This window comes from Oryza glaberrima, chromosome 3, assembly GCF_000147395.1.
Source record: "Oryza glaberrima chromosome 3, OglaRS2, whole genome shotgun sequence".
In the NCBI taxonomy this organism is placed as follows: Eukaryota; Viridiplantae; Streptophyta; class Magnoliopsida; order Poales; family Poaceae; genus Oryza; species Oryza glaberrima.
In genome coordinates this window covers 26,564,349-26,592,066 of record NC_068328.1, presented here as the reverse complement: position 1 = coordinate 26,592,066, position 27,718 = coordinate 26,564,349, and the positions used below count along the sequence as shown (strand labels likewise).

At 41.7% G+C, this 27,718-nt stretch overlaps 1 protein-coding gene across 2 annotated transcripts; it reads right to left on the bottom strand.

Annotated features, from left to right (window-relative positions):
* Positions 1-39: 39 nt before the first annotated feature.
* LOC127766203 (protein SABRE) lies at positions 40-22,292 on the bottom strand. Of its 2 annotated transcripts, XM_052291285.1 has the most exons (22): positions 21,959-22,292; positions 20,241-20,352; positions 19,001-19,258; positions 17,009-17,274; positions 16,587-16,809; positions 15,491-15,664; positions 15,333-15,410; positions 15,001-15,252; positions 12,614-14,680; positions 9,496-11,341; positions 9,244-9,344; positions 8,282-8,638; positions 8,018-8,136; positions 6,251-6,503; positions 4,877-5,101; positions 4,252-4,385; positions 4,058-4,139; positions 3,315-3,413; positions 3,049-3,228; positions 1,892-2,239; positions 1,635-1,802; positions 40-907 (listed from the first exon to the last, which is right to left on the bottom strand). In XM_052291285.1, exons 1-22 carry the CDS (start codon positions 22,027-22,029, stop codon positions 431-433), a joined length of 7,890 nt encoding a protein of 2,629 aa, XP_052147245.1. In that variant the 5' UTR covers positions 22,030-22,292; the 3' UTR covers positions 40-430. The 2 variants fall into 2 exon arrangements, with proteins under 2 accessions (XP_052147245.1, XP_052147246.1); XM_052291286.1 differs by lacking the exons at positions 17,009-17,274; positions 19,001-19,258; positions 20,241-20,352; positions 21,959-22,292 and having other exon boundaries at positions 15,491-15,659; positions 16,587-16,731.
* Positions 22,293-27,718: the final 5,426 nt, after the last annotated feature.

Below are 27,718 nucleotides of genomic sequence, written 5' to 3'. Positions count from 1 at the left end.
TTAGGGGTATGATTTTAGTTCCAACACAGACCATACATATGTTCAAATGAAGAGACCTCTTATTTAACTTATACGAAGGCCATTCAACTACTTACGAGAAGATGTCTAGCTACAACAATACATCACATTTTTCTCTGCATGCTAGCTGCTACATTGGATTGTTGGCTACAGCTCGATACAACTTCCTCACCCTACTATATATATACATATACAAGGCCGAGGAATCCAAGACAACACCTGAATAGCTCCTTCAGGGTTGGAACGGAACGACCGATATATTATCACTTCACTGGCCAATGAGCTCTACTAACAAAGCCTCCACTCCAGCACCGTGCATGTGGAATGGTTACATCTTATCCACCAAACACACAAGTTGACAGCAATTAGCAGCTCCTGATGACCAAGAATCTGATCTACTCTCATTGCTTCTCTACTCATGGAAATCCTCGTAAGGTGACTCTGATGATGAGTCCGAGTCGCTTTGATATGGCGTTGTTTCGCGTGGACTAGATGGCAGTGAATCTTGCAATGTCAGGCCTGTGTTCTTCTGCCCCCTGGGACGGAGCTTTCTTGTATGTCTCCGTAAGAGCTTCTTAGTGATTGTAAGCTGTCTAGCAAAAGGGAACTCGCCATCGCTGTCACTCCATTCGTCATGGCATTCATTGTCTCCATCTCCACGCACAGTCCGTAGCACAAACGCCTTTGCTTTACGGCGCTGTGAATTAAAGAGCCCTCTAATTGATGTGACAAATCCATCCCCTGCGCCTTCACCCGGCCTCTTCAGCCATGACACAGGAAACTGATCGGGCTTTCCGTGATGGTCACCGTCACTGTCACTTAAATTCAGATCATGATCAGGAACAGCTCCATCATGTGTTTCCCGATTGTGGGCCTTAAACTTCTTAACCTGCTTAGAACCCAGTCCAAACACAGTACATCAGTAACCGTTGACATGAAGTAAAGTAAAAATGGAGAAACGTTTTAAAAAACTGGAAGGTACTTGTGATATCCACTTATCCAGAGTAACTTTGTCAATTGAGCTATGGGAAACTCAAGCATAATTTAAATATATAATCATGATAAGTGGTTATGTTGCAGGGAATTTAAGGAAAGGATGGGTCTATGCGACACCACCGATTGTATTCCTAAATTAGTTTAGCAAAATGATCAAGTAAAGCTAGTATTCAGAAATATTGTATCTATTAATTCCCTTGATTTGCATATTCATGAAAGATGTCACGAAAGCACAACCGTTTCACATTGAGGGACAAAAGGGCAATTTGTTATGTAAACAGGCCACAATTTAGTGTTAGGCAGAAAACGCCGATGCGATACCTAGTATGTCACAGGTATTGAAATGCAGCACCCATCGCAACAGACATAGCTAAATTCGTATGAGAAATGTTAAAACATAGCAAGCATAAAAACATGGGCTTACTATTGATCAGAGTACAGATTCAAAACTTAGATCCAATTTCGGAGCACTAACTAGAGATCTAGAACGCAAAGCTTGCTTTTGAGAATAAAACATACATGAAAGTGATGCATATGTGAGTGCAGAATCTGTAGCAGCTGATCAATGCTAGTATAGCTTTTATACCAATTTAAAGACAAGGAACACTCAGAATACTTGCCTGCATTCCAGCCATCGACTTCAAGACACTCCAGATGATATGTTTTTTGACTCTTGAGAATAGTCTCCTCCATGTACCAGTAAAGTCTTCGCGGTGGAAAGTATCCATAAGCAGCCTTAGGTCACTAATTGCAAGCCTTGATCCCTCATATGTTACAATAAGTTCAACCTACAATGCGACCAAATCGGAAGGCAATGTCATACAGTAGTAGTTGCTAAACAACATATCCAGATGCAATGATACAGAAATATATTAACCTGACTAATCTTGATGTCATGAAATTCAATCAACTTCCGAGCTCTTGTCCTTTTTTCATCATGAGATTTTCCAACTTTCTTTTCATCTTGAGATAAACGAACAGACTTGGTGGGCTTTGAATCTTTAGTTCTACTCCTGAACATCTCAGCAGCTGCAACCGAGTTATCTGCCATAAAGTTGTTGGTGTCTCTTGAGGAAACATTCGAATTGACCAGCGATACCACATTATTATTTGTGATACTATCGACTGCACTTTCCTCCAAAGTCATTTCAAATGAAGATGTCCGTCGCAACTCTGGATGTGAACCACATACCACGTTGGACTTTAGAGACTGCAATTTGGATACCTGCACAACGTTCAAGCACTGCATGTTGTTACATTTAGTCTTCATCATGCGTTTATAACACAGTGAAGGTCCATCATCCATGTAATGCAGCTCTAACTAGGGATGTACTGAGGTCACTTCATAGGTACCCATTGACCCATTCTAGCTCAACTAAATTAACTAAAACTCACTTTTCCTGGTCCATAGAATTTACTCCCTGTAGTAGTTCATTTAGCTAAACTAGAATGGGACAATGGGTACCCATATAGTGACCTGTGCCAATCCCTACTCCTTAGCTTCAATCTAATTATTACTTCCTGTAAAAGGAGAAAATAGGGGTGATGGTATGTTCTACACCCAAACCCCGTAGGACTTTCTGTGGTTATATATGTGGACTGTAAGTGTTTTTTGGGTAGGGAGCAGGCAAATTGATGTCATGTCATCATGTAAACAACTTTAGATGTGTGGACAATTATGTTTTACATTGTTATCATCCAACGACTCACGAGCGATATTTGACAGATGAGTGCGAGGCTGATGATGGTCTGGGCCATATGAGAAAAAAAAAAGGAGCTATTGATGAGTTTGTAAATAACATTTGAATTGAAACTACAGGTTACTCAAGTCACTTTTCGCATTCAGTTACAAATTTTAAATAAAATATTTGGCCAGAATTCCATATTCCTGTGGCTGTATGCAATGGGAAGAATACTGGTCTGCCCGGAAACTGAAACCCAAGTTCCAATCAAAACCCCATAGTCCAATTGGCCCAGTGAACACATATTAGTCTCACATAGGGGAGCATCATAATATTTTCTTAAGTGAATCACCTGTGAATTGTCGCTGCCTTGCCAACTGGAGACATTTGTTGAAGTGGATACGTGTATACCTGACCTTCCAGGAAGCTCATGCTCTCTCACAGAATAGCTAGTAGAAGCAACAGCATCAGCACCAGTAGATATTCTTCTAGCTCTTCTGGCTCCCGTTGATGTTGAAACCCTCCAAACTTCCTTTCTCCCAACAAAAGTATATCAGAGATGATGAGTGGACGAAGACAAGATGTAGGGAATGTGAGAGAGCATGATTTCTGGCTTACCTGACGCCTTTGTGAATCATCTTCCTCAGGAAAGAAATAATCCCACATCATTCTGTACATTGTTTCGGACAGATAAATTTTCAGTGGATGTATCTCCACCTGCAAAGTTCAAGAGTAAATAGAACAAATGACTAGTCAGTAGCAGTACACAGATCATTTTACATTGCTGGCCCCATAAGGAACACAGGAATTTCACAGAGAACAGTTCAATTTCCACAGAAAACAATTAAGTTCCCTGCATTCCAAACAAAGACTTGGCTTCCAGCAGAACAATGGAATGCTGTAGATCTTATAGCTATGTAATAACTGAAAACCAGCATAATATTACTGCATGTAATAACTGAAAACCAGAATAAAATTATTGCAACCAACAGTCCAACATTAAATACTCCTATTACACACAAAAGAGTCAGTGTGGCATGCGTGCAGTCAAATCATTTTAATATTGAGTATGAACATCAGAGAACTGAAACCCATATGTACGCATTGCAAAAAGAAAAATTGGTGATCACAAGTTGCATTTGGGAAGAGCCTAACAGTTATTTTGTGATAGCATGTAGAAACAACGCTTCTTCATAGCAATCGAAAGAAAAAAAATAGTCAATGAAATGAATAATGAATGAAATAGCATGATAAGTACTATAACTTTTCACACCAATTTTAATTGGTTTTACCAGGGGGCAAAAATAATGAATGAAATACATAAAGTCACAAATTGGCCATTTGTTTCAAGTCAAGGCAACCTGAAAGAGCTCAAAGAGATCAACTGGAGAATTTCCATCCTTCGGAGCGCCTTGCCTCAAGTCAACACGGAGCATGACACCTCTGTAAGTAGAACTCAGTTAATAGTCTTCACTGGAATCCCATTTCATGAAAGAATTCATTCACAACCAGAAGAAGCAAGTGAACAGAATGCGAGACGTTTACTGGTCCTTACTTTTCAGGAGGAGTGTTCCATGCAGACAACAATGTAGCACATTTGGCATTGGATATACAATTCCTCACTTCAAAGCATTTAGTTGTAAATCGACCAACACCAATGTCTTTGTAATCCCGATCAAAATCAAAAACCTGAAAAGGGAAAAAGGATCATGGTTGAACCACAATAGCAGTTATAGGTGGAAATGTGGTTCTAGAAGCGTAATGATAAAACATTTCTTTTTAGAGAATACACAGGAGAACTGCACGTCTTTGCATTAAGAGGAGAAAAACAGTAACAACCGGGCTTTCGCCCCCAGGATACAAACGAGACTTCTCCCCCAGGATCAACCGACCAAGTATCCCTACGACCTATGGGCCGCCAATGGCACTCCTGCTAGTGTCCAAACTACCGCATCATCCATGATAACTGACACTAGCTTTCTCAAATCCCTGAACACGTCACTGAATACATGGTTGTTATGTGTTCCTTCCACAGCATACAGCCACAATTATAAACACCAATTACAGCAAAAATAAAAGGTAAACTCACGGTAAACTAAAATGCTAAAGAACAGAAATATTAAAAATGAAAAGACAGGAAAATGCAAGAAGATAATTATTCTACTAAAGGTTGAACATACCATTTCGCTGATCTCAGCTTCAGCAAATGTGTTCCCATCAGCGATCATGCTCCATACAACCTTGCTAATTTTCATAGAAATTCGTTTGGCACAAGAAGGAGTTTTGTTCTTTTCTTTCTCCATCAAGCGTAGCTGTGCAGCTTTCTGCAATGCTTTCCTTAATGTCGAAGATGCAGATTTTCGAGACTTTTTAAGGTTTTCAAGATCTCTCTTCAATCTTTCCACCTGATTAATATCAATTAAACACTATAAGAAAACTCATTAAGAATGGCAAAATATGACGGATATTCGACCTGCTGTTTTCATACTAAGAGGGACAAATAATTGATTCCAATAATATACACTACTAAAAGAAAATGTTTACATACATAGTCTGACTACATGTATAAAAGATACTCTCTATTCTTCTTGTTTATAAGAAGTAAATTACTTCTTTTTTTATCCAAAATAAGAGTGTTAATCAGTTGATGTGTGTATGGAGACTTGTATACTCCCTCCGTCCCAAATTATAGGGCACCCTCTTTTTAAAGCAAATCAAACTCAGTAACTTTTGACTAATAATCATACTAACCATATCTATGTTAAGTATTATGCTTGTTATATTACTAGATTCATATTTTGAAAATACTTTCATGTGATGCTAATTTCATATTAATTTAGAATATAACATGGAATAAATTAATAGTCAAAGTATGTCATTGAAGACTGTAACAAAAATATAGGCCTCATAATTTGGGACAGAGGAGTATTATACACAGTATCTATGTTGGTCACAAGGAAATTACTCCCAACAGTCACAAAAACTCGCTATTTTGGTATTTTAGGCATACATCAAGACAATTGTTCAAAAACTTCGAGCATCAATATCATTTAAGGCATTTAGATTTGATCCATGAAGTTTATACACGTGGGTTCATAAAAAAGTATTTCCACAATGTTATAAGTTTATCAGGTTTTACAAATATAATAATTATTATGATAGAAATTCTGGTCAACATTGCATTTTGGAGACTCTGCTGATATCCAAAACATGTTTTCGTGACTGAAGAGAGCATAATTTTAGACTTGTTTCCAGAAGTCCCTTGTGTCATTGCTATAATACTCCCTCCCTTCCAAAATATAAGCATTTCTGGGAGCTTTAGCAGAAATCAAGGTTGACGTGAGAAATGATTGTGATTGGTTGAGATGAGGAAGTAGGTGGAGAAATGCTTATATTGTGGTACTAATTTTGATCCTAGAAATGCTTTATATTTTGGACAGAAGGGATAGCTCTTATTAACAGTGTTTTGGAAACAAAATCATAATGTAGTTTACAGAAAATTATGATTTCATAAAAAACATTAATTTCATTACAGGCTAAAGTGAAATGTTTACCAGTAAAGATTTTCCACTGTTGATCATCCATAAACAATCATCCCTTTCAACTGAAAGGAAGTTGCTAGTATGATTGTTACCAGTTCCCATGAGGGACCTTATATCGTCCAGTAGTAGTTTCCTCTCCCTCTCCTTCTGCTCAAGGCTAATTTTCGCAAGCTCCACCTCTTCTACTCCATCAGGAACAACCTCATCAGCCTCTTCTTCAACATCTTCATCATCTGATGAATATTGTAGACTGTTTTTCCGAGGCCTATCCAGGAAGATTAATGAGGATTAAGGATGAATTACAACTAGTTCAATATGTGTTGTTCCAGTACAGATGGTTATGTGAGAACATTTCACAAGAAGGTTGTAAGGGCACAAGAGAGATAAATGGACATTACCAAAAACATATTTTGATCTAAACAAGACAACTGCCAGCGATGCGCAGATCCATGTGCAGAAAAAAAATTAAATTACGCGTACACACAGTGTTAGATGCTTCTGTAGACAAGGCAACATTTATTTGATTAAGGGTTGCCCCCTGTGTAACAAAAGACAGCGATTTATCAAAATAAGTATTTGCTTGCGGGTTATCAAAGTTGTTAGGGTGGTCTGAATTTGCCAACCAACCCTTTTAATTTAAGGGGTGGGGTGTTGAAGGAGGAGGATGGGTAACAATGATAACTCACATATGATCCAACAGTTTCATACTTGTATGTAACAGGATCATCACGATCTCGACTCCCATCCCTGCCTTACACTCCTACCCTTACCCTTCCCATCCTCACAGTGGCGGAGCCAGAAATATTTTTGAGCCCAGGCAAACTTCAAATAACTAGTATTTGCTATAGAAATTTTATCATCAATATTAAAATTTAATGGAGTTTTTACCGGCGAGCCCGGGCGGCTGCCCAGGCTAGCCAGGCGGTGGCTTCACCACTGCATCCTCATCTGTAGCAACACAGAATGGCCAGAGAGTTCATATGAAACAAGTCAAAGGAACGGACAAGATTCAACTCACACCTAAAAGTAAATAGTCATTCTCAGCTAAAAGAAAATCATTATACACAGCTAACAAATTCGCACTGACAATTTCAGTGGGCTGTTGTGTCAAGCATGTCCGATGCCATTCTAGATTCTACACAAAATATGCTGCGTGGACCTGAACCACCCCAAAAGTTTGGTGACCACAAAGCAATTCTCTTATCAAAATTGAAAATATACACCTAGGAGTTGTAACATGAACAGCCATTAAAAGATAATATACATAAAACAAATTAACTATTTTATGAGAAAAGACCCAATAATTGATGTAATAAACCATAGTCACACTCCATAATGTAACAATCTAGAAATAAACAGAAACTCCATCAAAGTGCGATCTTTTATGCAAGTCAATTCCAGTTCAGTTCCAGTCAGCAATTTACAAATGTTTGGCAACTATGTGAAATCAAACAATCCGTGAATTACAGTTTCACTTGGAAGTTGGAACACGCCTTTTCTAGTTTACAAAATATCAACTCAGGCATGAAACCAAAAAATAAGCCAACACAAATTTCAGTTGTTAAAATAGCAACCAAAATTCCAAATAATGTCTGTAGAGAGCTTGTGTTAACTCTAGAATATTATCCCTGTTCTGGTAAATTGACTTCCCAACGAAGTAAAATTTCATAAATCCTTGGAAGTTGTTGGTATTTAATGACAAAATAACATAGGCAACAAACTTAAGTGCTTCAGCATTGGATAAAAAGAAGAAATTCATGAGCCTAAAAGAAATCTCACTTGGGGAGTCTTGCAAAAAGGAGATTGGTAAGCACATCTAGCATAACTTGAAACTGGCGCGAAGTCATTGTTGCAGTGATGTTTGGAGAATTAAAAATTAGCTCCTTCAGTGGCTTAACCTGGGCCATATAATATGACATTAATTAATCAGTAAGACAAAATCACATGATGCATTTAGCCATTTACTTTTATAGACTGCAGCCAATTGAAACTCATAGCTCTTGGGGTTGGCTCATAAGCTTGAACATGTCTCGGTAGCTTTACCTTCAAATCTGCAGTTCCTCCTTTGTGCCTAGTGTAACGGAAGTACATCTCGCAAGGCATAAATACTCTCTCTAACAAGGCACCTGTGCGCTTTAATTTCTCGGAACTACCAAGAATCCGCGGAAGCCATTGCAGGCCAGCACCTGGGTCCACATCAGTCGGTGCAACATGAGCTTGAACATCTTCAAGAAGCACTGAGTAATCAGCCCTTTGCCAGGTCATTTCAGGTTGTAGCTCAGGAATTTGTATACTGCTTGCCCCCAGTGCTTGCTCTAGCATTTCTTTCCCAACATGAACAACTGAATGAAACGAACGAGCCAGCACACGCCCACTGGCTGCAGCAAGTAGAAACCTACCCTGGTGCATACAGAAAATAGTTTTACTTCCAAAGACATAATCGTTTGTTTGTAGCAATAATACTGTAATCCACATGAACCTTTTACATAACGATCAACTTCATAAGTCTTTTCCCTAGAGCCACACAAAAGGAGGGAATATAAAGGATAAACAGAGCATATATGCATGCATAGAAACTGGGAGCCCAAAGTAGAAGCTAAATAAAGGCTCAAAGAGATATAACCTATTTGAGGGGGAAAACAATCAGCCCTGACAGTGCCTATTTGAGAAAAAAAAATGCTTGACACAAGCCGATGTGTGGTTTAGTCATTTGCATAGCTAATCATGCTTGGGAAACCCCGTTTTCTAATGTGAAATACTAAAATGTAAAAACGCACATACAGCACAAGATTGGAGATGAAATATTGTATCTTAAAATACAGAGGATTAAATAAAAGGATAAAATGCAGATTCACTTAGAATCAGCCAAAATTGCAGCACACAAAAACTTGCAACAAAACACATGATTATTATTCTTCATCATTAGTTACACAGACAGAATAATTTACAATAGAAAATCATCAAATGAGAAATTAAAAGCAACACATTTCTTAAGAATCACTTACATTGGCTTCTTCAGAATGTAGGTTGAATTGGGGTTTAATAACATTAACCATGAATTGGAGATTCCCTCCCTTATCTGAATCATCAAAAAGGCCATGCTTCCCTGCCACATTACCATACATATTAGGATTGAATCCAAAGGTGACAGAAATATGTAACAATTTTAGTTTTCAAATAGCTCAAGTGCACAAATAATATAAGTTAAACCTGTAACTTGCAGTCACAGCATGAAAATATCTAGCTAAAAAGCATACCGGCAATATCATAGGATAAATTGGCTTTACTATGTAATGGGGAAGTAGAACCCAGAGCCTCAACATGTTGCCCTGAAGGAGAACCAACATGGACAGAAGAGGTAGCATCTTGAGTTAGTTTAGAACCCTCAGTAGTTTGCCTTTGCTCAATCATCTTCCTTTGAATATATTGCCGCGACGGAGAGGGTTTTGGAGGCTCAAATGCTTTGGAAATTCCTCCAACCCATGACCAAACTGCGTCTCGGTTCTCAATAGTCCATAAAAGTCTAAGGCCATAGACAAAAATGCGCTGACAATTGTCTGCTAGCACCACATTGAAGCCATCATCATCATCACTAGGCTCAGAAAGAGTGTGGTCACTTTCACTTCCATTCTCAAACTCAGATCTAACATATGTTATCTCAAGATTCCTACCAGCATCCTGCCATTCCATAAGTCTTGCAGGATCTGCCTTACGAGATTGTCTTCTTATTGTGAAATAATCACAAGATAAGAGGAAGCCATCCTCATGTTTATCCTGGAAATTGCCCATGTTGCCTTTATTATGAATAACCTTTCCTAGTTGTGTATTTGTTTTCAAGTTGGATACAGTTTCAGCTGAAGACAGGTTTATGTCTCGCATGATATAAACTTCTGGCTTGTAAAGGTCAAGACCACGGTAAACAAGATCCAAAGATTCACGCTTACAATCAAATGTGTATTTCTGTTTGCCCCGACTGTAACATAACTCATACTTCAACCTTGACATTTTAAAGGTCAAGCCATTAGCAGGATCATCCTCAGTTAAGGTTGCATCATCCTCAGTTAAGGTTGCATGTCTTATGCAACAGGGAGTAGCATCAACACGGAAAAAGAACTCGACCAAAACTTTATCCAGTGAGAGGTTACCAGATCTAGCAGCTCGAGGAATTTTGTAGCGAGGCCATCTCGAAAACGAACGCAATTTGTGAGGAGGGCTATAATTTAAGCTCCACCACTTGAAAACCCAAGCAAGGTCATGGGCTCCCAGATTCATGGTAGGGAATTTAACATTAGCCAGTTTGGAATGATTATCAGAGATGGCTCCACATTGCATTGAACTATTTCCATAACTGGGAGATAATGCGTCATTATCGTATTGTACTTGCAAAGGTTTGAGGGAGAAGTTCCACCTAAGCGAGAGATAAGTGGATCGAAATGGATCATAAACTTTCTTCCTTGGCTCACCCTCAATGGGGAGCGCATGCAAATAATGATTCAATGGATTGCCAGATTCACACTGCCAATCAATAACCACATTAAGGGAGAAGAAAGGAGCATAGATAAAAGGTCTGGGCACACCAGGTGGAACTTTTAATGTGCAGTTCTTCATCATACTTGCTAAGCTACTGATATACATCTTGAATTCCTTTGCAGAAACATCTACATGCCCATCAGTTTGCTGGATCTCCATGTATTCGGAAACAATTTGGAGCCTGTCCACCTTCTCATAAGGATTTGTTGTTGCCAGGAACTTCCATGTGGTCTCATTGAAATACAAAACTATCTTTCCATGGATGTAATATCTCATGTCATCCCACCATGGCAAGCTGCGCTCCTTTTTAGGTGGTTGGTTTGTTGGGCCAGAATCTTTTACTCTGGTGCTAAGATTAACCCTCCTTAGGGCTATTTGAAATGCATAACTTATGTCAGCAAAAGATGGTTCATAACCAACACCAAAGGAAATCTCCCCCCTCTGGAAATAAATAGGTAAATTTGAGTACATTTTAATTGCTGGTGTGGTACCACTGGCAGAACGTAGCATCATGACCTTGTGCCATCTTCCAACATATACATTCTGCTGTATTTGGGGTTGAAAACATGTTGCCTGGAAGTGGACACAATGAGAAACTCATAACTGAAGAAACTCGTATCCAAATATGTAGCAATTAAGTATAACTAAGTAGCAGTTTTTCCAGTAACTATTCCATTTCAGCATGTATTTGCAGAGATAAAACTGCTAGCAATGGGTTCGGTTTGTCTTCATATAAATAATATGCCATCTATAATACTGCCTTAGAAGGAAATAAATTAATGTGATACATTATCTGTGCCATAAAGTTTAGTCACTGGCTATTGCACACAGAAAAACAAAGGTAATAATGAAAGGAACAAGTTTGTTTCTCCGTCCCTCAGTTGTTGACTCAGCTTAGTTTTCATCAGTAAATAACATAATTACTGTTATCCAATGGATACTGTCCCCATGTTTTGTCAGATGCATTTAGATCATAAAACGGAAGTCAGCTGAGGAGCTAGCGGTCAACATGCATAGTAAAGGACTTGAAAACATAATGTAGAAACAAAAGGAACAACATATCTGTGTACCATGAAATTATTATCAAAGTTCAAAATCCCTACTGTAACCATCAACAGCAAATTACAAGAAACCCAAGGAGACACCATATTCAAAAGCCAATTCGTTTTTCATTTCAAACTTGAAAATTTTAAATTTAGTTTCAGTTTCTGTTCCCACCAGCACGGCAGCAACCAACCTTGACAAGACAAGGAATGGTTTTTCAATTGGAAGTTGCAATTAAATTTCAGTTAGTACTGGACTACGTTGCCTAGATCACTCCCACAAGGAGATATGAATTTTAGGTGAAGAAATATAGATGGGTATCTTTTACTTCCTCCGTCCCAAAATAAGTTGATTTCAACTTTCTTACCTACCATAGGCCCACAAATCAAGAAGTTTTATCCCTTTAACACCCCACACCTGCCCACCCACCGATACTACTTTTCTAATAATAATGGGCACCTTGGTAATATTTCCTCCCTACTAAAAGTGCCTCAGGATGCAAGGGATGGTTTTATTTTGTGACAGATAAAGTGCTAACTTGGTTTATCTTAGCTTCGCTGTGCTGCCATAGGAGTATAGGACAGAAGAATTAGAAATACCAACTTAGCTCCAATGCTTAGGTATGCCTGTGTATGTGTTACACTGTCGCATGCACACACATGGTCTTATCAAAGTACAAGCATGGCACGCCAAGGAAATGAAATGGCATCAAAAGAAAGAGATATATAAAGCTATAAGCATGCATGCACAACATGGTGATACACATGTGCAACACAAAAGAATGGATTTGATGGGCCTGACCTGCTGAGCAAGAATAACACGACCTTGGCATCGCCCACTGGTTGCAGAAAAGAGAGGAGAAGTATAATCTCTCAGTTGTATGACCAATGAACCTGCAAGCACAGCAATATCACTCCCATATAGCCGGGAGAATGGTATATCTTTCTCCTGACAAACAGGATCGAGCCCCTTTATGAATTCAACCATCGCAACCTCTCCACCATCTATCCTGGTCAAAGTAACATCCAGTTCAGAAGCAGAAAGTGAAAGAAGTGAAGCTCTCCGTGAACTTGGTTTGAATCCAGCTTGAAAACCCTCTGCACATGCTCCTGATCCTTCTGCATGTACCATTTTCTGACAAGCCGTATAATAAGATTGAAAAGCTTGCTTATGGATTTCGTCCCGCAATTTTTGAAGAGCTGCAGTGTCATGCATGTCAACCTCAATGCCATCATAGAGAAGTTTCTCCTTGGAACTGCAATTATTAGGATCTACACTTCCTGATATAGCCTCTTCAAGAAATTTCAACCTAACTCCCAATTCACAGACTTTGTTCCTCATCAAATGATAATGTTCATCAAGCCAACCTTGAATGGGTTCCTCCTCTATTTCTGCTGTCAGTTTACGTAACACAAACTTTACAGATCCAAAGCTGGTGGTGCCAGACTTAACCTTTCTTGGGTTTTCTTTGCCATCAGGAAACAGCATAGTTTTCTTGGCAGCAGAGATAAGCTTTAGGGCACGAATCATATCTTCAACAGCATCCTCTATAGCACGCAATGGCAGCCTATAAGGCATGCAGATATGGACATCTAACCCTTGAACAACCCAATCTCTTTTGGATGATGACTCAACCTTTGCATCAAGCAAACTACTGGTGCCAAAAGGAATACATGAGATTTGTATTCGCGTGCTCTTCATTATTCTGGCACCATTAAGACTGAGACAAAGGCCTTCAGACAGTACACCTATCATAATATTTTCAGTAAAAATAGATTGTATATGCATGTTTGCTTCAACACCGTCTGCAAGCTCAGCAGATACTCTGAGCACCTCCACATCAACAGCAAAAATTGACCCTCTTTTGTCAGACTTCTGAGGTTTTCCTGGACCAGTAGATATACTACCAGGTCCATTCTCACAGATATCGCCAACTTCAGCATTGATTGGCTTGTTATTATGTAGGAAATACTTGATGCGGATGAAGGTCTCGAGTATTGCTAAATGCGCATCAGGCTCCCATCTGAGATTAATGTCTGTTGCCCTAAAGAGGGAACAAGCAGGAACATCTGGAAGGCCACCTGATCGGCGAACAATTTTAGCATTCTGCATATCTAGCAGTGTCACTTTGACACTAGAGCTAAGATCCTCCTCATAGATTGCCTTCACCCGTTCCAGTTCAGCTTCTGTTGACCTTTTCTCCTTGTTTATACACACAGAGAGATGAGAAATAGCTACAGATGCAGAGAACATCAAGTTACAAGACCTGCCTGGTAGTTCTGATGTTATACTTGCCAGACGAGGTGTGCCATCAGCAGACACGCTAATAACTACTTGACCACCTTGAGATCCATAATTGACACGCTTTGGATCAGCGACAGGCATATTTACTACATTTGCATCACCACAGTAAGTAATTGACAATTTCTGTACGCTTAATTTCAAAATTTCCATACCTTTTTTTCTCCTTTTCTCTCTATGCTCCAAATTTTTCTCTTTTGAACTTCCACGAGAGGATGCAAGACTCTTAAATAGAGTCCTAAAGGTCATCAAATTAAGCACAACAGATTCCAAATGCTTGAAGCCAAATTTTACACATATGCCACTGATATCGATGGAAAATACAAGAGTAAGTCTACTAGTTTCAACCATATCTTCGATCTCAGGCCCCCTGTATCCCCAATCAAGACTTACCCGAGCAATGTGCATTAAGGAACCAGAGTAGGTGTCAACACCAAATACGTTCCCCTTTAAAAATTCTTTGTATTCATCTTGCATATGCACTTGCAATTCACCAAGCTCTGTGTGTATCTGAATACCCTTGCTTGCAATGTTATTTGCATACAGATGAGATGATTGGGAACAGATCTGGGAAATGAAAGAAGAATCAAACCAAAAGGAAGATAATACTCATTGGTTAAAGAATTAAAATAATTGTAAACAATAAGCTTAGGAAATTAAATGGTAACTTATCTAAGCAAGTAAGCTTAGAGGAATCTTATAACCTACTGTGTAACATAAGAGCTATTAACAGAAAGTAAAAGATAAAGAAGTGATAACAAAATGGTGTTTGCAAAAAACAATTTCCATCCCTCCATAAAATTGTCTGTTGGGTATGCCAACTCTAGTACACTATCACTGTTACGGAGAATAGTTCTTACTCTTGGTATTGAATGGAAACAACTTACATGGTACAAAACCAATCCATTAAGATTGTAAAGCATTACGGACATTTCAGGAGCAGAAACTGTACAGGTCCACATAATTAGCTTGATCTCTTTTGTTTGAGAAATTCCTCGATGAGAGTTCTCCTTTGAAATCTTCATTCCTTTGCTTTTCAGATAATGAAGACGCATCCATGGCATCAATCTGCTTAACATAAGATTGCACTGTGTACCACCAAGCTTGGCATCGATCTCAGCTCTGATTGGAAGAAATGGCTGGAAGAAAATAATATTTTATAGCTATCAAAGACAAAAACAGTTGCCAAATTATCAACCCAAGAATATAGAATTCTTACATCAACAGGAATATCCAAAGAAGCTCCAGCTGCAACTTTAAGCACTTCCAACAGAGAACTAGAGCCTTCTCTCACCAACTGAAAAGTAAACAGTTCCGAATAAAGATTAGAAAATGGTAGTATAACATGGGAATTAGATAAAGCACTAAGAGATGTACATGAATTTCACTGAGATCAATTTGAACATCAAAATGAGGTGTGGCTTCCTCTAGATCATCCTGTGGCACGGTCTTTGCACTAGTAAAGTGGATCCCCATTATATTGTTATCAACACTAAGTCCTTCACCCAGGTGTGTGAACTTCACATCAAGCTTCGGCACACTGAAGCTAATCTTCCAAATAACAAATAAAATATTTAGCAAAACTTTTCAGGCACAGAGAAAGACATAGTTAGACAACAGCAAAAGGGGCTACAGAAATATAATTCAAACTGCTTAAAGAATGCTAGTATATTCGATGATTTCAACTGTCAATAGAAGAACTGTGTGGTTTAGATTTACATATTGGAGAACATCAGACAAAGTAACGAACTAATTTAAAACAAATTCATCAGCTAAACCAATGATTCCAGCAAGACCCAGCACATTTTTGCCAGCGATTAACGAACTTAAGAACCTCCTGCCTAGTCTTCACATACTCCTCCAAAACATCAGCACGACATCCATATCAAGCATGTTTAACTTCTTTTTTAAAAAAAGGCTTTAAGTGGATTTTTCAAAACTCAAAAAACTAGAATAGTGTTTGGCAAACAACAAAAACTGCTGTTTTTGTTGCACCCAAACAAGTCAGTTTTATATTCAACAGTACCCATGTAGAATTTGAAACCATGGCACTGTCTAGAAACTCTAGAAGTACAACGTACCCAAACAGGCCCCAGGTATTTATAAGATTACAGGAATCATGCCAATATTTCCAAGCCCTCTCTTCACTGATGACTTATTACTTTCTTTCCTAAAATTTTTCAAGAGGAAATAATGAAATATACTGCTAATAGTAAGAAATGATTTCAACGAAATAGTCTTTAATAGACCGCAAATACTAGCATGGTAATGAGGCTAGAAATGCTTTAGAAAGAAAAGCAAATACATGAGTTAAGAGTACAGGTGAACTTCCAAATGACATCCAACAAAAAGCACAGGTTGCAAGCACAAAATGAAGTTACTGCAGCAAATGAATTAACACCCCCCCCAACCCACCCCCGCGCGCGCGCAGATAGTAACAAATATTCACTTCAAATTCTCAGTAATAGCAAACCTTATCCGGAAATGCAAGGATCTGTTTCTTCAATGATGGTAGAATGGATTTGCTTTTTGATGTTTGGTTCATTGCTGAAGCATCCAGGGAAGCATCTCCACCATTTTCAGAGCCACTAAAACCCTCTGGCTTTGTGTGTTTCTTGTGAAAGAGTCTTTCATCAATGTTGGCAGTAATAACCCCACATTTCACTTCGAGGTTAACTATTTTGACACCCCTCTCCCTGCCAGCCACTAATAATTAGTAATTACTAAATACAAGGATAAAAATTAAGTAATGTGAAGCTTTAAATATGGTAGTTGTACAACACGTAGATCAGACAGAAATTTCTTGGTGCTTTGAACAAATAAGTAAACCCAGAACATTGCTGTTGTTTCATTTGTAGGCACAAGCTGAAAGCTACCAAAAGAAAAGGGACTTACTTTTCATGGCCAAAGTCACAAGTAACGAACAAATCTTCACAAACAAATGGAGCAACAACTTTCTCTGAATTAGCTAGAGATATTTGATCAGACTGGAAAGCATCAAGCTGATTACAGTTGCCCAGCGGATCAGCAGTCAACCCCAAATCTCCATAGTGTACATTCAAAGGTACAAGATGTAATTTAACACCAAGAATATGATTAGGTCCAGCAATTTTAAATGTGTCCACCTTTAACTCTTTAATGTCAACAGCACCACTTGGTACCTACATTATTGAGGTCAAACAAAGAGAAATCATAAGTAGCAGAATGGACCAGTAAGAAAATGCACCATTTCATATGTAGAATGCTTGAGCGGCAAAAATATATCCAGCAACATAGTTGGATTGCGCCTGCTGCTGATATGCTTTTGTGGAAAAGATTTACATATAGAAGACAGATCACCAGAAACACTGTTAATTAGACAGCTACTGTGGTGACTCATGCACATGAATCTGGGTTTAGCAGCTCAAAGCTCCAAAAAAACTTATTAGATCATTACTTCTTTTTTTTTTTTGGTAACTCCATGTTCTTGCTAAACAATCTTGTGCTAAAAGAACATAGAAGCATGTTTAAAGAGCCACTGAAAAGAATCCTGAAAGTAATACAGGAATACAACTACCATTAGAACTCTTGGACCCCACCTTTTCAGACCCTGAAAAAACTGCCCAATACATTCTCACTTCCATGTCACTCATGCTTTCCTTTGAGCTCAATCCTTGCTGACATGACATCTCCCAACTACTACCTTTGACATCCACGACAATCAAGTTAAACATCCAAATCTTCGTTGTCCAATGCAATAAGGATACAATACGGATCAGGTCAAAAGGTCCAAAGTCCAAACTCAGACCACTGCTGCTCGCTGACAGACAGATAATTTGCCAGAGCACTTCACCTATCCAAGGGCCTCTAGACATCTGTATGTATCAAGCAAGCTTGCAGTTTTTCCTTTTCCAGGCTTATCAGCCCCATGCTATTTGCCTCCTACTAACTCTGTTCCAAAATAACTACATTTCTAGCCATTGGGATTCAAATTAGCATGGAGGGATAAAGACCAAAGTGCTCCTCATTGATAGAAAAGTAGTATACGGTGGGTAGGCAAGGGGTATTGATGGGATAAAAACTCCTCAATGTGCAGAACGAGGGTAGGTAAGGGGATAGAAGTGAACTTATTTTGAGACAAATGGTAGAGGGTAGAAATGAACTTATTTTGGGATAGAGGGAGTAGTAGTTAAACCCATGACCCTCTGCATACCTCCTAGCAGACTCTACAAACATATGCCTATTCTTGTTAGCCTAATAATGTTATTCAAAGCAAATCCTATATGGTCCCCAGGGGGTCACTAACTATGAAGCACTGATACTCCTCTAATTCAGCTATATATATCAAAGAAATTTGGGTTATCTTATACTTGAAGTAAGAAGAGAATGAGTGATCTTCCACAGTACCATGGGATACAGTCCTGATACATCAAGGCCCTATAATGGCCTGTAGCACTCACCCTACCATATCCTTTAGGGCCTCTACATGTGCACCTCCCACTAAAAAGCTCACTGACATGGGAGAAAAAATAGGCAGCAACGACTTAAAAATTCACATCTGCCTACAGGGACGATGAGCAATGTCACTCTAGAATCAGTAGATAACAGTGCTCTAGATCCCAGTGTGGCTCCCCTTTATTTCCCTCTAATAAAGGACCACAAGGACCACAAGGACCCAACTTCAGAATCAACCAACAATTAAGATCATTCCACTTCAGAATTTTTGAACAGAGTAAAGCAATAAAAAGGTAATCTAACCATCCAATCTTGCTAGCATTACTTTCACAAGAAAATTTAAACACTTTAAACATGTTAGTATGGGTATGGCAACATTTAGGGGGGAGAGAAGTTGCATCTCAAGGTGGATCAAAATTTTGGAGATAAGAAATTACCAAGACAAGGTGTTACCTTGATCAGCAGATCTGTCACAGATATTGACAAAAGTCTAGCCATGCTTGAAGTTACCAACCATTTTCCTTTTCCTGTGGAACGCGACTTTCCTGGCTTGCTTAATTTTTTTCCTTGTGAAGATCTTGTTACAATTTCAAGATCATTTATTAGTAACTGTAGCTTTGGGTCTTTGGATATGAAACCAAAACTTAATTTGACCAATGACTTGCGGAAACTTAGCTTTATTTCACCAATTGAAATAGATTCAAGAGAACCCTGAGAGGAAGAATTAGGACATTGTTAAGTGTAGATATAAAATAGCAAAAAGAATAAAATTTCAGAGGAAAATATACAATCAGAGGTCTGATTTTGGTTTCTCAACTCTTTATAGATCAAACAAACACCCTCAAAACTTTATGTCCCCCAACTATGCTAATAAGTCCAAGAATGGCTGCATTGGAAGATTTTGGGTGGCGTGGCTGCCACATCATAATTATTCGCCACAACCTTTTCCATGCTGTCATCCTGACTCCATATGTCAGACCCTTCTCTTTTACTCTTGTCTCCACGTGGGGTACAAATTGACTGGAAGTCTGGAATGAAACATGTCCGCTAACATGGGAAAATTGATGATACGGGATCCACATCACCAAAAAAAACAGCCATAAAAACAGATATGGACAAGTTCGCTATCATTTTTAATAGTTGGAGGTCCTAGGTAAAGAATTGACATGCAAAACAACTCCTCTGTTGCAAACTTCCAATACTGTTTTAGTTAAAAAAGGAATAAATAATAAATGGACTACAAGTTTAAGGTAATACAGGCATCCACCTTCCTAACATCCATGCTATTTATTTTCATGCTTAAGAGTTCCTAGGATATAGTAAGACGTTGTTGACATTATTTTGCAGTAGCTAATGAGCTAATCAGAACCTTTGTATCAGAAGACAAATGCAATTTAAGGAGTCAAGTGGTATCAAGCAACAGAGCCACAATGCGAGCAAAGAATTGTCCAATTAGCTGTACATAGCACAAAGGTGGAAACCACTAGATAGTAACAGCTGCTTCAAAAGTGCAAGAAAGCAATGACAAAGACGCAACAGAATAATAAAAGGAGTAGCACCATACTATAATAAAAAAAATTATATAAATGAACTAGTGAAGATTATTCAAATTAAAAATGAACTGACAACCAAGGGCAGAAAATCATGGACTTCTAAAACCAGGTCACATGGTAGCATAAGATGAAAGACAAACCTTGGAGAATTTTATTGTTACATCACGCAAGCAGTTGAACCCAGCAACTCGGAACCCAACAGAGGCATGTAGTACACGGCTCAAGAACCAAGCTAATAATCGCGATGCAAATCTGTGAAGAATGCAAACACAGATCAATCTTGAGCAGACTTCACTGAATATTTTTGGTAGAAAACAGCATAAGATGAAATAAATGTGATAGGACATCTGAATTTGATTGGCATCGCTTGATCTTAGGAACTAGGACACCTCAATATCACATTTCTCTACTTTCCAAATGCTTGCTTCCTTAGTGTGAGATTGGTGCCAAAATTATATCTTGTCGTTATGTTGGAATGAGATGCTGAACTTCCAGTAAGTCATTGGCCACTCCAAAAGAATCAGCTAGAATTCATAAATGCTTCTGTCATCTACTCCCTCCATCCCAAAAGAAGCCCAATTCTAGGGATGAATCTGGACACATGAATTGGACTTTTTTTGGGACGGAGGGAGTAGACTGTAAATAGCTGCTGACAGTGCATCCATTATTGAGGATACCAGTACAGAAAGCAAGAGAGAAAGCTTGTTGCACGGTATTGCGGTGCAAAGCAGCCAGCAGTCCAACGCCATGACTATGATTGTAACAAAATTGCCACAAACAACAATGCCCAAATTTTATCATCATTCGATCCATTGCATAGCAAAAGATATTACACCCTCTGACTCAAAATATAAGTTGTTTTAGCCTTCTCAGCTCTTCTCAAAATATAAGTCACCCTAGAACTTCATCACGCTTTTGGCTCTTTACTAACTCCTTTGGCGTTGTTAAGTAAGTGCTACAGCCCTCATGCATAAATGACTTGTCTTTTACAATGCAGGTATAAATTGAAGGGCAGCAAGGTCTTTTATCTACTTTCTTAATTCTTGTTCACAAGTCCAAACGACTTAAATTTTGTGTAGGAAGAAAAACTAAGCATACCAAAACATCGTGCCAGTACTAGTGAGAACCATAAATGGAACAACAACTAGATCAAAGATACCAAGCCTTATTGAAATAAATCGCATGGGCATGGCATATTAGTTATTACTAGTAACTCAAATTGTTGATATACAGCCAACTGGCAGAAACATATAGAAACTCAAATTTTGTTCAGTTGGAAAACATAACTCCATGTTGAAGTATCTCCGATGCAGGAAAGGACAAAAGCACCTAAGGCAAACTCATGTGGCCAGAATGCAGGCAGTAAAGTTGAACCAAATGAGACCAACCATAGAGCCCACCAGTGCTTCGAGCCTACCGATCAAAGCTCACTATGATCCGGACTACTCAGCGCATTTGCTGCTCCGTCCCGAATGGCAAAGATGGCCATGATCCCAAACAAGCCATCTAACATCAAGACTCGATGACTTCACCACCACAAAATCCCCCCTCAAAACCCAAACAACGAATCTCCTAGCCAACCCAACCCCCTAAGAGACTCTCTACTGCTGCCGCTGCTTCTGCTTCTGCTGGAATAGCAGCAGAATCAACGCCCGGAGAGGCTCAATTCACCACCACACGAAACTCGAAATCGAACTACCCAAGCAAACCACCACGAACCAAATGCGTGATCCATACACCCACCCCCGACAAAATTCCCCAACCCCCGAAACGGCAGCCGCGCCCGCGGGATCCCCCACCCCCCACACCCCCACCTCTACCGGAGTTGCGGGTTCCAGCGGTGAGAGAAGCGGCTTACGTGAAGACGACCCATCCGACGACGGAGACAGCGAGGAAGACCGAGAAGAACTTGACCGGCGACGACGCCATCCCCGCCCCCGCCCCTCCCCGCCCCGCCCTTGACGGGATCCGCGGTCAGGCCGCCCGGATCCGGGGCGGCGCCATGGATGGGAGGAGAGGAGCGCGATCGCTCGAGGGGAGTCGCGTGGAGACGAGACGAGACGAGGGGAGCTGCCTTGGGGAATGCGCCGTGGTCAGAGAGGGAGGGGAGGAGGAGTAGGGTACTAGCGCTTGCGCTGCCGCCGCTGCTGCCTGCGCTGCGTGCGTAGTGCGTACGGAGGGAGTAGTAGCGTGATGGCCTTTTGGGGGCTTTTCGGCCTCGTGACTTTCCAGGAGGAGGCACGGTCCAAAGCGAGCCGACGGCCAGCGTGGACCCCTTTTTTTTTTCTTTTCTTTTTCTTTTTGTCAGCTAGGAGTATACACGAAATCATGGGGGAAAATTTCTTGAAATATGTTATGATGATAATCTCGTTGGATGTCGAGAACCGAGAAATTTCGGTAGAACTCAAATCGAACTTGCTGTTTGAAATTTGAACTTTCTTCGAAACCATATTTGAAATTCTACTTTGAACTAGTTTCGACTCGAGTTCGGGACGGCTCCAGGTGGGTGTTCAAGCGGTCCCTGGACAGCCCTGAATTTTGGCTCGGCGTATCTCACTTATCCCAAACGCTCAACCCACTAATCGCCTATTCCATTTTCCACCACGCCCAACTCTAGGTTTATCGTGAGTGCATCGTGTATGCGTTGTTGCAATGCTCATCTCTCAGTGTGATTCTATAAGCTAAGCAGATGAGGCAACAAAGAACCTAACCGTCCTCTCTGATTGACTTCATCAGAAGATTCCTATGGTCTGGTTTACCTTTCTTTTTTCCTTGCAACCTTGGATCGATATGGTTCATTCCTGGGCTATGCTCTTTCAACGGTTGACAGAAAAGGGGGACGAGCAAGGATAATCAGACTGCTTGGTTTGTCGGAGGTATTAAAAAAACCTTCTTTTTGAAATAGGCACACCAACAAAAATTTTCTCGAGCCACCACTGAGCCCAGATTGTTGAGGTTTGTGAGTGTCGCCTTTTCGCTCTACAAAACGAGCAACTTTCGCTCATTTTTTCCCATTAAAGCAAGGCCTCACTTTGTTTTTCTCTAATTTAGTTTGTCAGGTACTTGGGGTCTCAACCAATTTAGCTTAGCTGCCAAATAACTATTTTTTTCAACACCAAAAGAAAACTATTTCTTAGCTGGACTTGTTTTTGCAGCAGATTAGACAAGTTAGCAAGCGATCATTTTTTAACCTGGATTTGTTTGTTGTGTAGATTAGACAAAGCCTCCCTTTTTGTTTCTTGTGTTTTTATTTTTGTTAGTTTAGTTTATCTATCTGATTTTTGAATTTTAGAGATGTAGATCTTTTTTAAAAAAAATGTTATTTATGAATGTATGAACTTGATAGTATTCTTATGATTAATTTTGTGTGATATGACTGGTTATATTAAGATATTACAACCTTATAGTTATAATAAAAAAAACAAAAAACTATCAGCAAAGAGACTCCACGTCTCTTGCAATACTGCAAAAGGTGCGGACAAACAAACATAGTTGTAATATTGTTGCATATGCACAAAAGTAAATGAAAGAGCATCAGTCACCATCTTCATTCGTCTGATAGGACAACAAACCAGCATTAGTGAACTACAGACATAGGTCTTAAAGACGGCATTGCCGATTGGTTCGTCGACAACTTGACAAACAAACCTTCCTAAATCTTTATCGAGGGTCTAGCAAACGAAATAACCACTGAAAAGCACAAAGGCTCTAGCCAAATCTAATTTCATAATCACTATATAACACACTATAGTCATCTAAACCTCTTTAGATATTTCATTGAAAAAAAATCCAAAGATACTTAAGTAGAATAAGAGATAAGTTTTTTTATCCTCTGCTCTCCAGCATTTCCATTGGTGAGCAGATTAGGAACGGCCCTATTATTTGGTTTATTCGTGAATAAGCCAAACGGCATATTTGTAAACGAGAAGTAATTTGTGAATAAAATTTTTATATATGTGTTCTTAGCGATTTCAAAGCAAAGACTGAAAAGATAAATTTCGATGAAAAAAATCTTAAAATTAGCTTCAAATTTAAGGTTGAAAATTTAAATTTTGAATGATAAGCATAAGCATAACCAAGATGGGCTGGAAATGAACAAAAGGTGGTGGCGGTGAAGACCCTCGAAGCCTTGGAGGTGGTAGAGCGTCAGGAGTTGCCGCATGAGCCGAGGCACGACTCTTTTTCTGGTTAGTGGTTAATTTTGTGATTAGTTGGAGGTTGATCATTGGCTGAAACAACAACTGGAATATAAAAAATGATTTAGCCTGCATAATAAGCAAAGTTTCTAATTTAATTTGATAAGGAACTAAAGCAGCCATCATGATCTGACAAAGGTATTTTGGAGTTAAAAGTAGATCTACTCATGCGAATATATGTTTGACCATATCGGTCGATTACTATTTTCAAAACTAAAAGGAGTAAAAATAAAATACACAAACAACATAATCCTCCTTTTTTTTCTCTTCATCTACCAACGGAATAAGTTCACTTTAGGTCCCTTAATTTGTCGCCCGATTTTCGTCCTCAGTCCACAAAACCAGATATAACGCATCCCCCAACTTACCAAATCCGTGCAGACGAGATCCCTCGACAGTATTGTACCCGGTTTTGAATGACGTGGCAACTACGTGGTTGGTTTGACTAGATCCTTGTCCTACGTGGCATTGACGTGGCAATTGATCCCAAAAATAACATAAAACTGTGGGACTCACGTGTCAATTACACACAAAATAATAAAAAGGTGGGGCCATGTTGTAGCGGTCGCCTCCAGCAGCCGGCTGGGGCGAAGCGAGTTGCGGCGGCGCTCCCACCGCAGCTCCTCGGCCTTCCGCGGCTGCTGCGGCGTCGGCGACGAGGAGGAGGCAACCCGTCAGTTAGTAGCACACCCCGAGAGTTCAATCTAAGCGGCCGTGGCACGGAGAAGGGCACATTGATGCAGCACACATTACCTTGGAGTGGCGGTAGGGCACGCCGGAGGAGGAAGCTGGGCCGGAGGCGGAGGAGGAGGAGGAGGAGACGTGGAGGGCGACGGCGAGCAGCGTGGCCGGGGCGGTGATGGTGGCGCCCGTCGCAGCGAGCGAGAGCAGCCACCACCGTACCGCCGCCCGCCGCCCCGCTGCAGCGGCACCCCTCACCTTTCGCCGCAGTGGCAATGGCGTCGCATCTACCCTGTCATGGCTACCACACGGGAGGTAGGAAGGTCGATCCAGGCACGGGGGTCGCTCCGTGTCTCGACGATGGGGATCGATCCTCGCCGGCCTCGTCGTCACGGCCGTCTACGCCATCTCCGCCGTGTGATCTCGCTCCGGCTCGACGACGACGACCCCGGCAAGCCTATCACTGTCACGCGGCGCCGCACAGCAGTAGGACGATTCCCACGACCAGCTTCGTCTCCAAGTCTGAATTTTCCTCCTTTCCTTTTCTTTAACTGAAAAAACTGTTGATGTTTGATTAATCTGTAGCTTGAATGGAGAATGCATGCGTGCATAGGCCAGGTATTTGTAGCCATTGATTCGGGCAATTTCGCTTGGAAGCAAAGGCTCCGAAAGTGAGAACATTGAGTGTTTGCCGAATCATGCGAGGAGGAACGGGAAGATGCGGCGCATGAAAACCCCCTTCTTCGCCGACGGTGCCTCTGGCGGCGACGCGGGGTCGGGCTTTCAGGCGGCGGCCATCGCAGCGGGTGCGGACGGGAAGGTCGCAGTCGATGGGCGGCGGCGAGGCGACTGCTTCTGCGAGCCTGAAATCTCCCCCCCACCACGCCGCCAGTCTCCTCCAAGAAGACGTCCGCACCCGCCGCTGCGCTGACCACCCCCGCCGCCGTGCCCACCACCCCACACCGCAGGCCTCCTCTCCCCGGTCGAGGCTTGCCTCCTTCCCCCGTCCCCGAGTCCCTCATCCCCAACGCGGCGCACGCCAAGCCGCCGCCGCCGCCAGAGCTCAGACTGCTCTGCTGCCCACCCGCTCGTCCGCTGCTCGGGAAGAAGAGAAGAGAGAGAGGGGGGGGTTTCAGGTTGGGTGACTTTGTCTTGGCATGTCACAATGTGACATTGTGAGGATCTCTGCCAACAAAAACACATCCAACGGCTCGTTTGGTTGGGCCCGCCTGCAGGTCAGAAATTTCACCCCGCGTTGCTCCGTTTCCTGCCTGAGCGCGCTGCTCGTGAATCCCCCAGAACCACCACCGCCGCCGCTTGGAAGGGGGCCGATGCCGCCGCTCGGAAGGGGGCTGTCGCCGTGGGACTCCGGTGGGGCCGCCGCCGTGGGCTGCCGCGCGCGCGCGTCAAGATGGCCATATTGGCCCTGCCGGCGCGAGCTGAGGCGAGCAGCGGCCGGCCACTAGGCCTGCCCTCGTGCGGTGGCGGCTGCGGATGGAGGCCGCCGAGCCAGTCCAGGCAGTCGTGGTGATCTGCAGCCGTACCGGACCGGCCTCATTTTTCTTCTGTGATCTGCAGCTCGGCGCGTGGAGGAGGGGACGTCCTGGAGGCCACGCTGCCCTTGCCGGCTACCTGCACAAGCATCAACCTATGGACATCAAACAACTTCTGTTTGCTGCATCCTGACTGGGGTTTGCTTTTGATTTGTTCTTCAGAACAACTTGCTGCCATTCAACAAGTATGCCTATCTCACGACACACAATTCATTTGCACTATTGGAGAGCCATCGCGCGGAGTTGGCCTCGCGCGGCGGCTTGGCGTCTCTCCTCGGTCGTGGCAGAAGGGCATGGCCCCAACCCCGGCCTCGCGCAGCAGCTGCCCAGTCCCCTCCCCACTCGCGGCGACGGCGACGGCCGGACCCGAGCAAGGTGAAACGGGATGGGTTGGATCGGCGGGCGCCGTCTCCCGCAGGACGGATGGATCGGCGGCAGTGCCGCCACCGCATGAGGGCAGCCCTGGTGGCCGACCGCTGCTTGCGCCGGCAGGGCCACTGCGGCCATCTCGACGCACGTGCGCGGCGGCCGACGGCGGCAGCCCCACCGGAGTTCCGCGGCGACAGCCCCCTTCTGAGCAACGGCACCGGCCCCCTTCCAAGCGGCGGCACCGGCCCCCTCCCAAGCGGCGGCGGTGGTGGTTCTGGGGGATTCGCGAGCAGCACGCTCGGGCAGGTAACGGAGCAACGCGGGGTGAAATTTCCAACCTGCAGGCGGGCTCAACCAAACAAGCCATTGGATGTGTTTTTGATGGTAGAGATCCTCACAATGTCACGTTGTGACATGCCAACACAAAGTCACCCAAGCTGAATCGGGGGGGGGGGGGGGGAGAGGGAAGAAGAGAGAGTGAGGATGAAGAAGAGAGAAGGGAGGAGTGAGGCTGACATGTGGGGCCACGTGGGCCCCACCATTTTTAATTTTTTTGTGTGCAGCTGACATGTGGGGCTATGGTTTTTATTATTTTTTCGCGATATAATTGCCACGTAAGCGCCACGTCAATACCACGTATGACGGAGACCTAGTCAAACTAGCTACGTAGGCGCCACGTCAGCTAAAAACACCTTCAAAACCGCCGAGGGACCTCATTTACACCGTATTTAACAATTCAGGGACCGGTTGTATCTGGTTTTTGGGTTCGAGGACGAAAATCGGATTCAGCGTAAAATTAAGGGACCTCAGATGAACTTA

What these genes read in the sequence shown, in the direction of transcription:
- LOC127766203 (XM_052291285.1), bottom strand. Translation starts at nt 22,029, where the DNA reads ATGGCGTCGTCGCCGGTCAAGTTCTTCTCGGTCTTCCTCGCTGTCTCC. An exon ending in TAACAATAAAATTCTCCAAG is followed by an intron (nt 19,259 to 20,240) that starts GTTTGTCTTTCA and finishes TCTTCCTCTCAG; the next exon opens with GGTTCTCTTGAATCTATTTC. An exon ending in TGGAACACTCCTCCTGAAAA is followed by an intron (nt 4,140 to 4,251) that starts GTAAGGACCAGT and finishes TTCTACTTACAG; the next exon opens with AGGTGTCATGCTCCGTGTTG.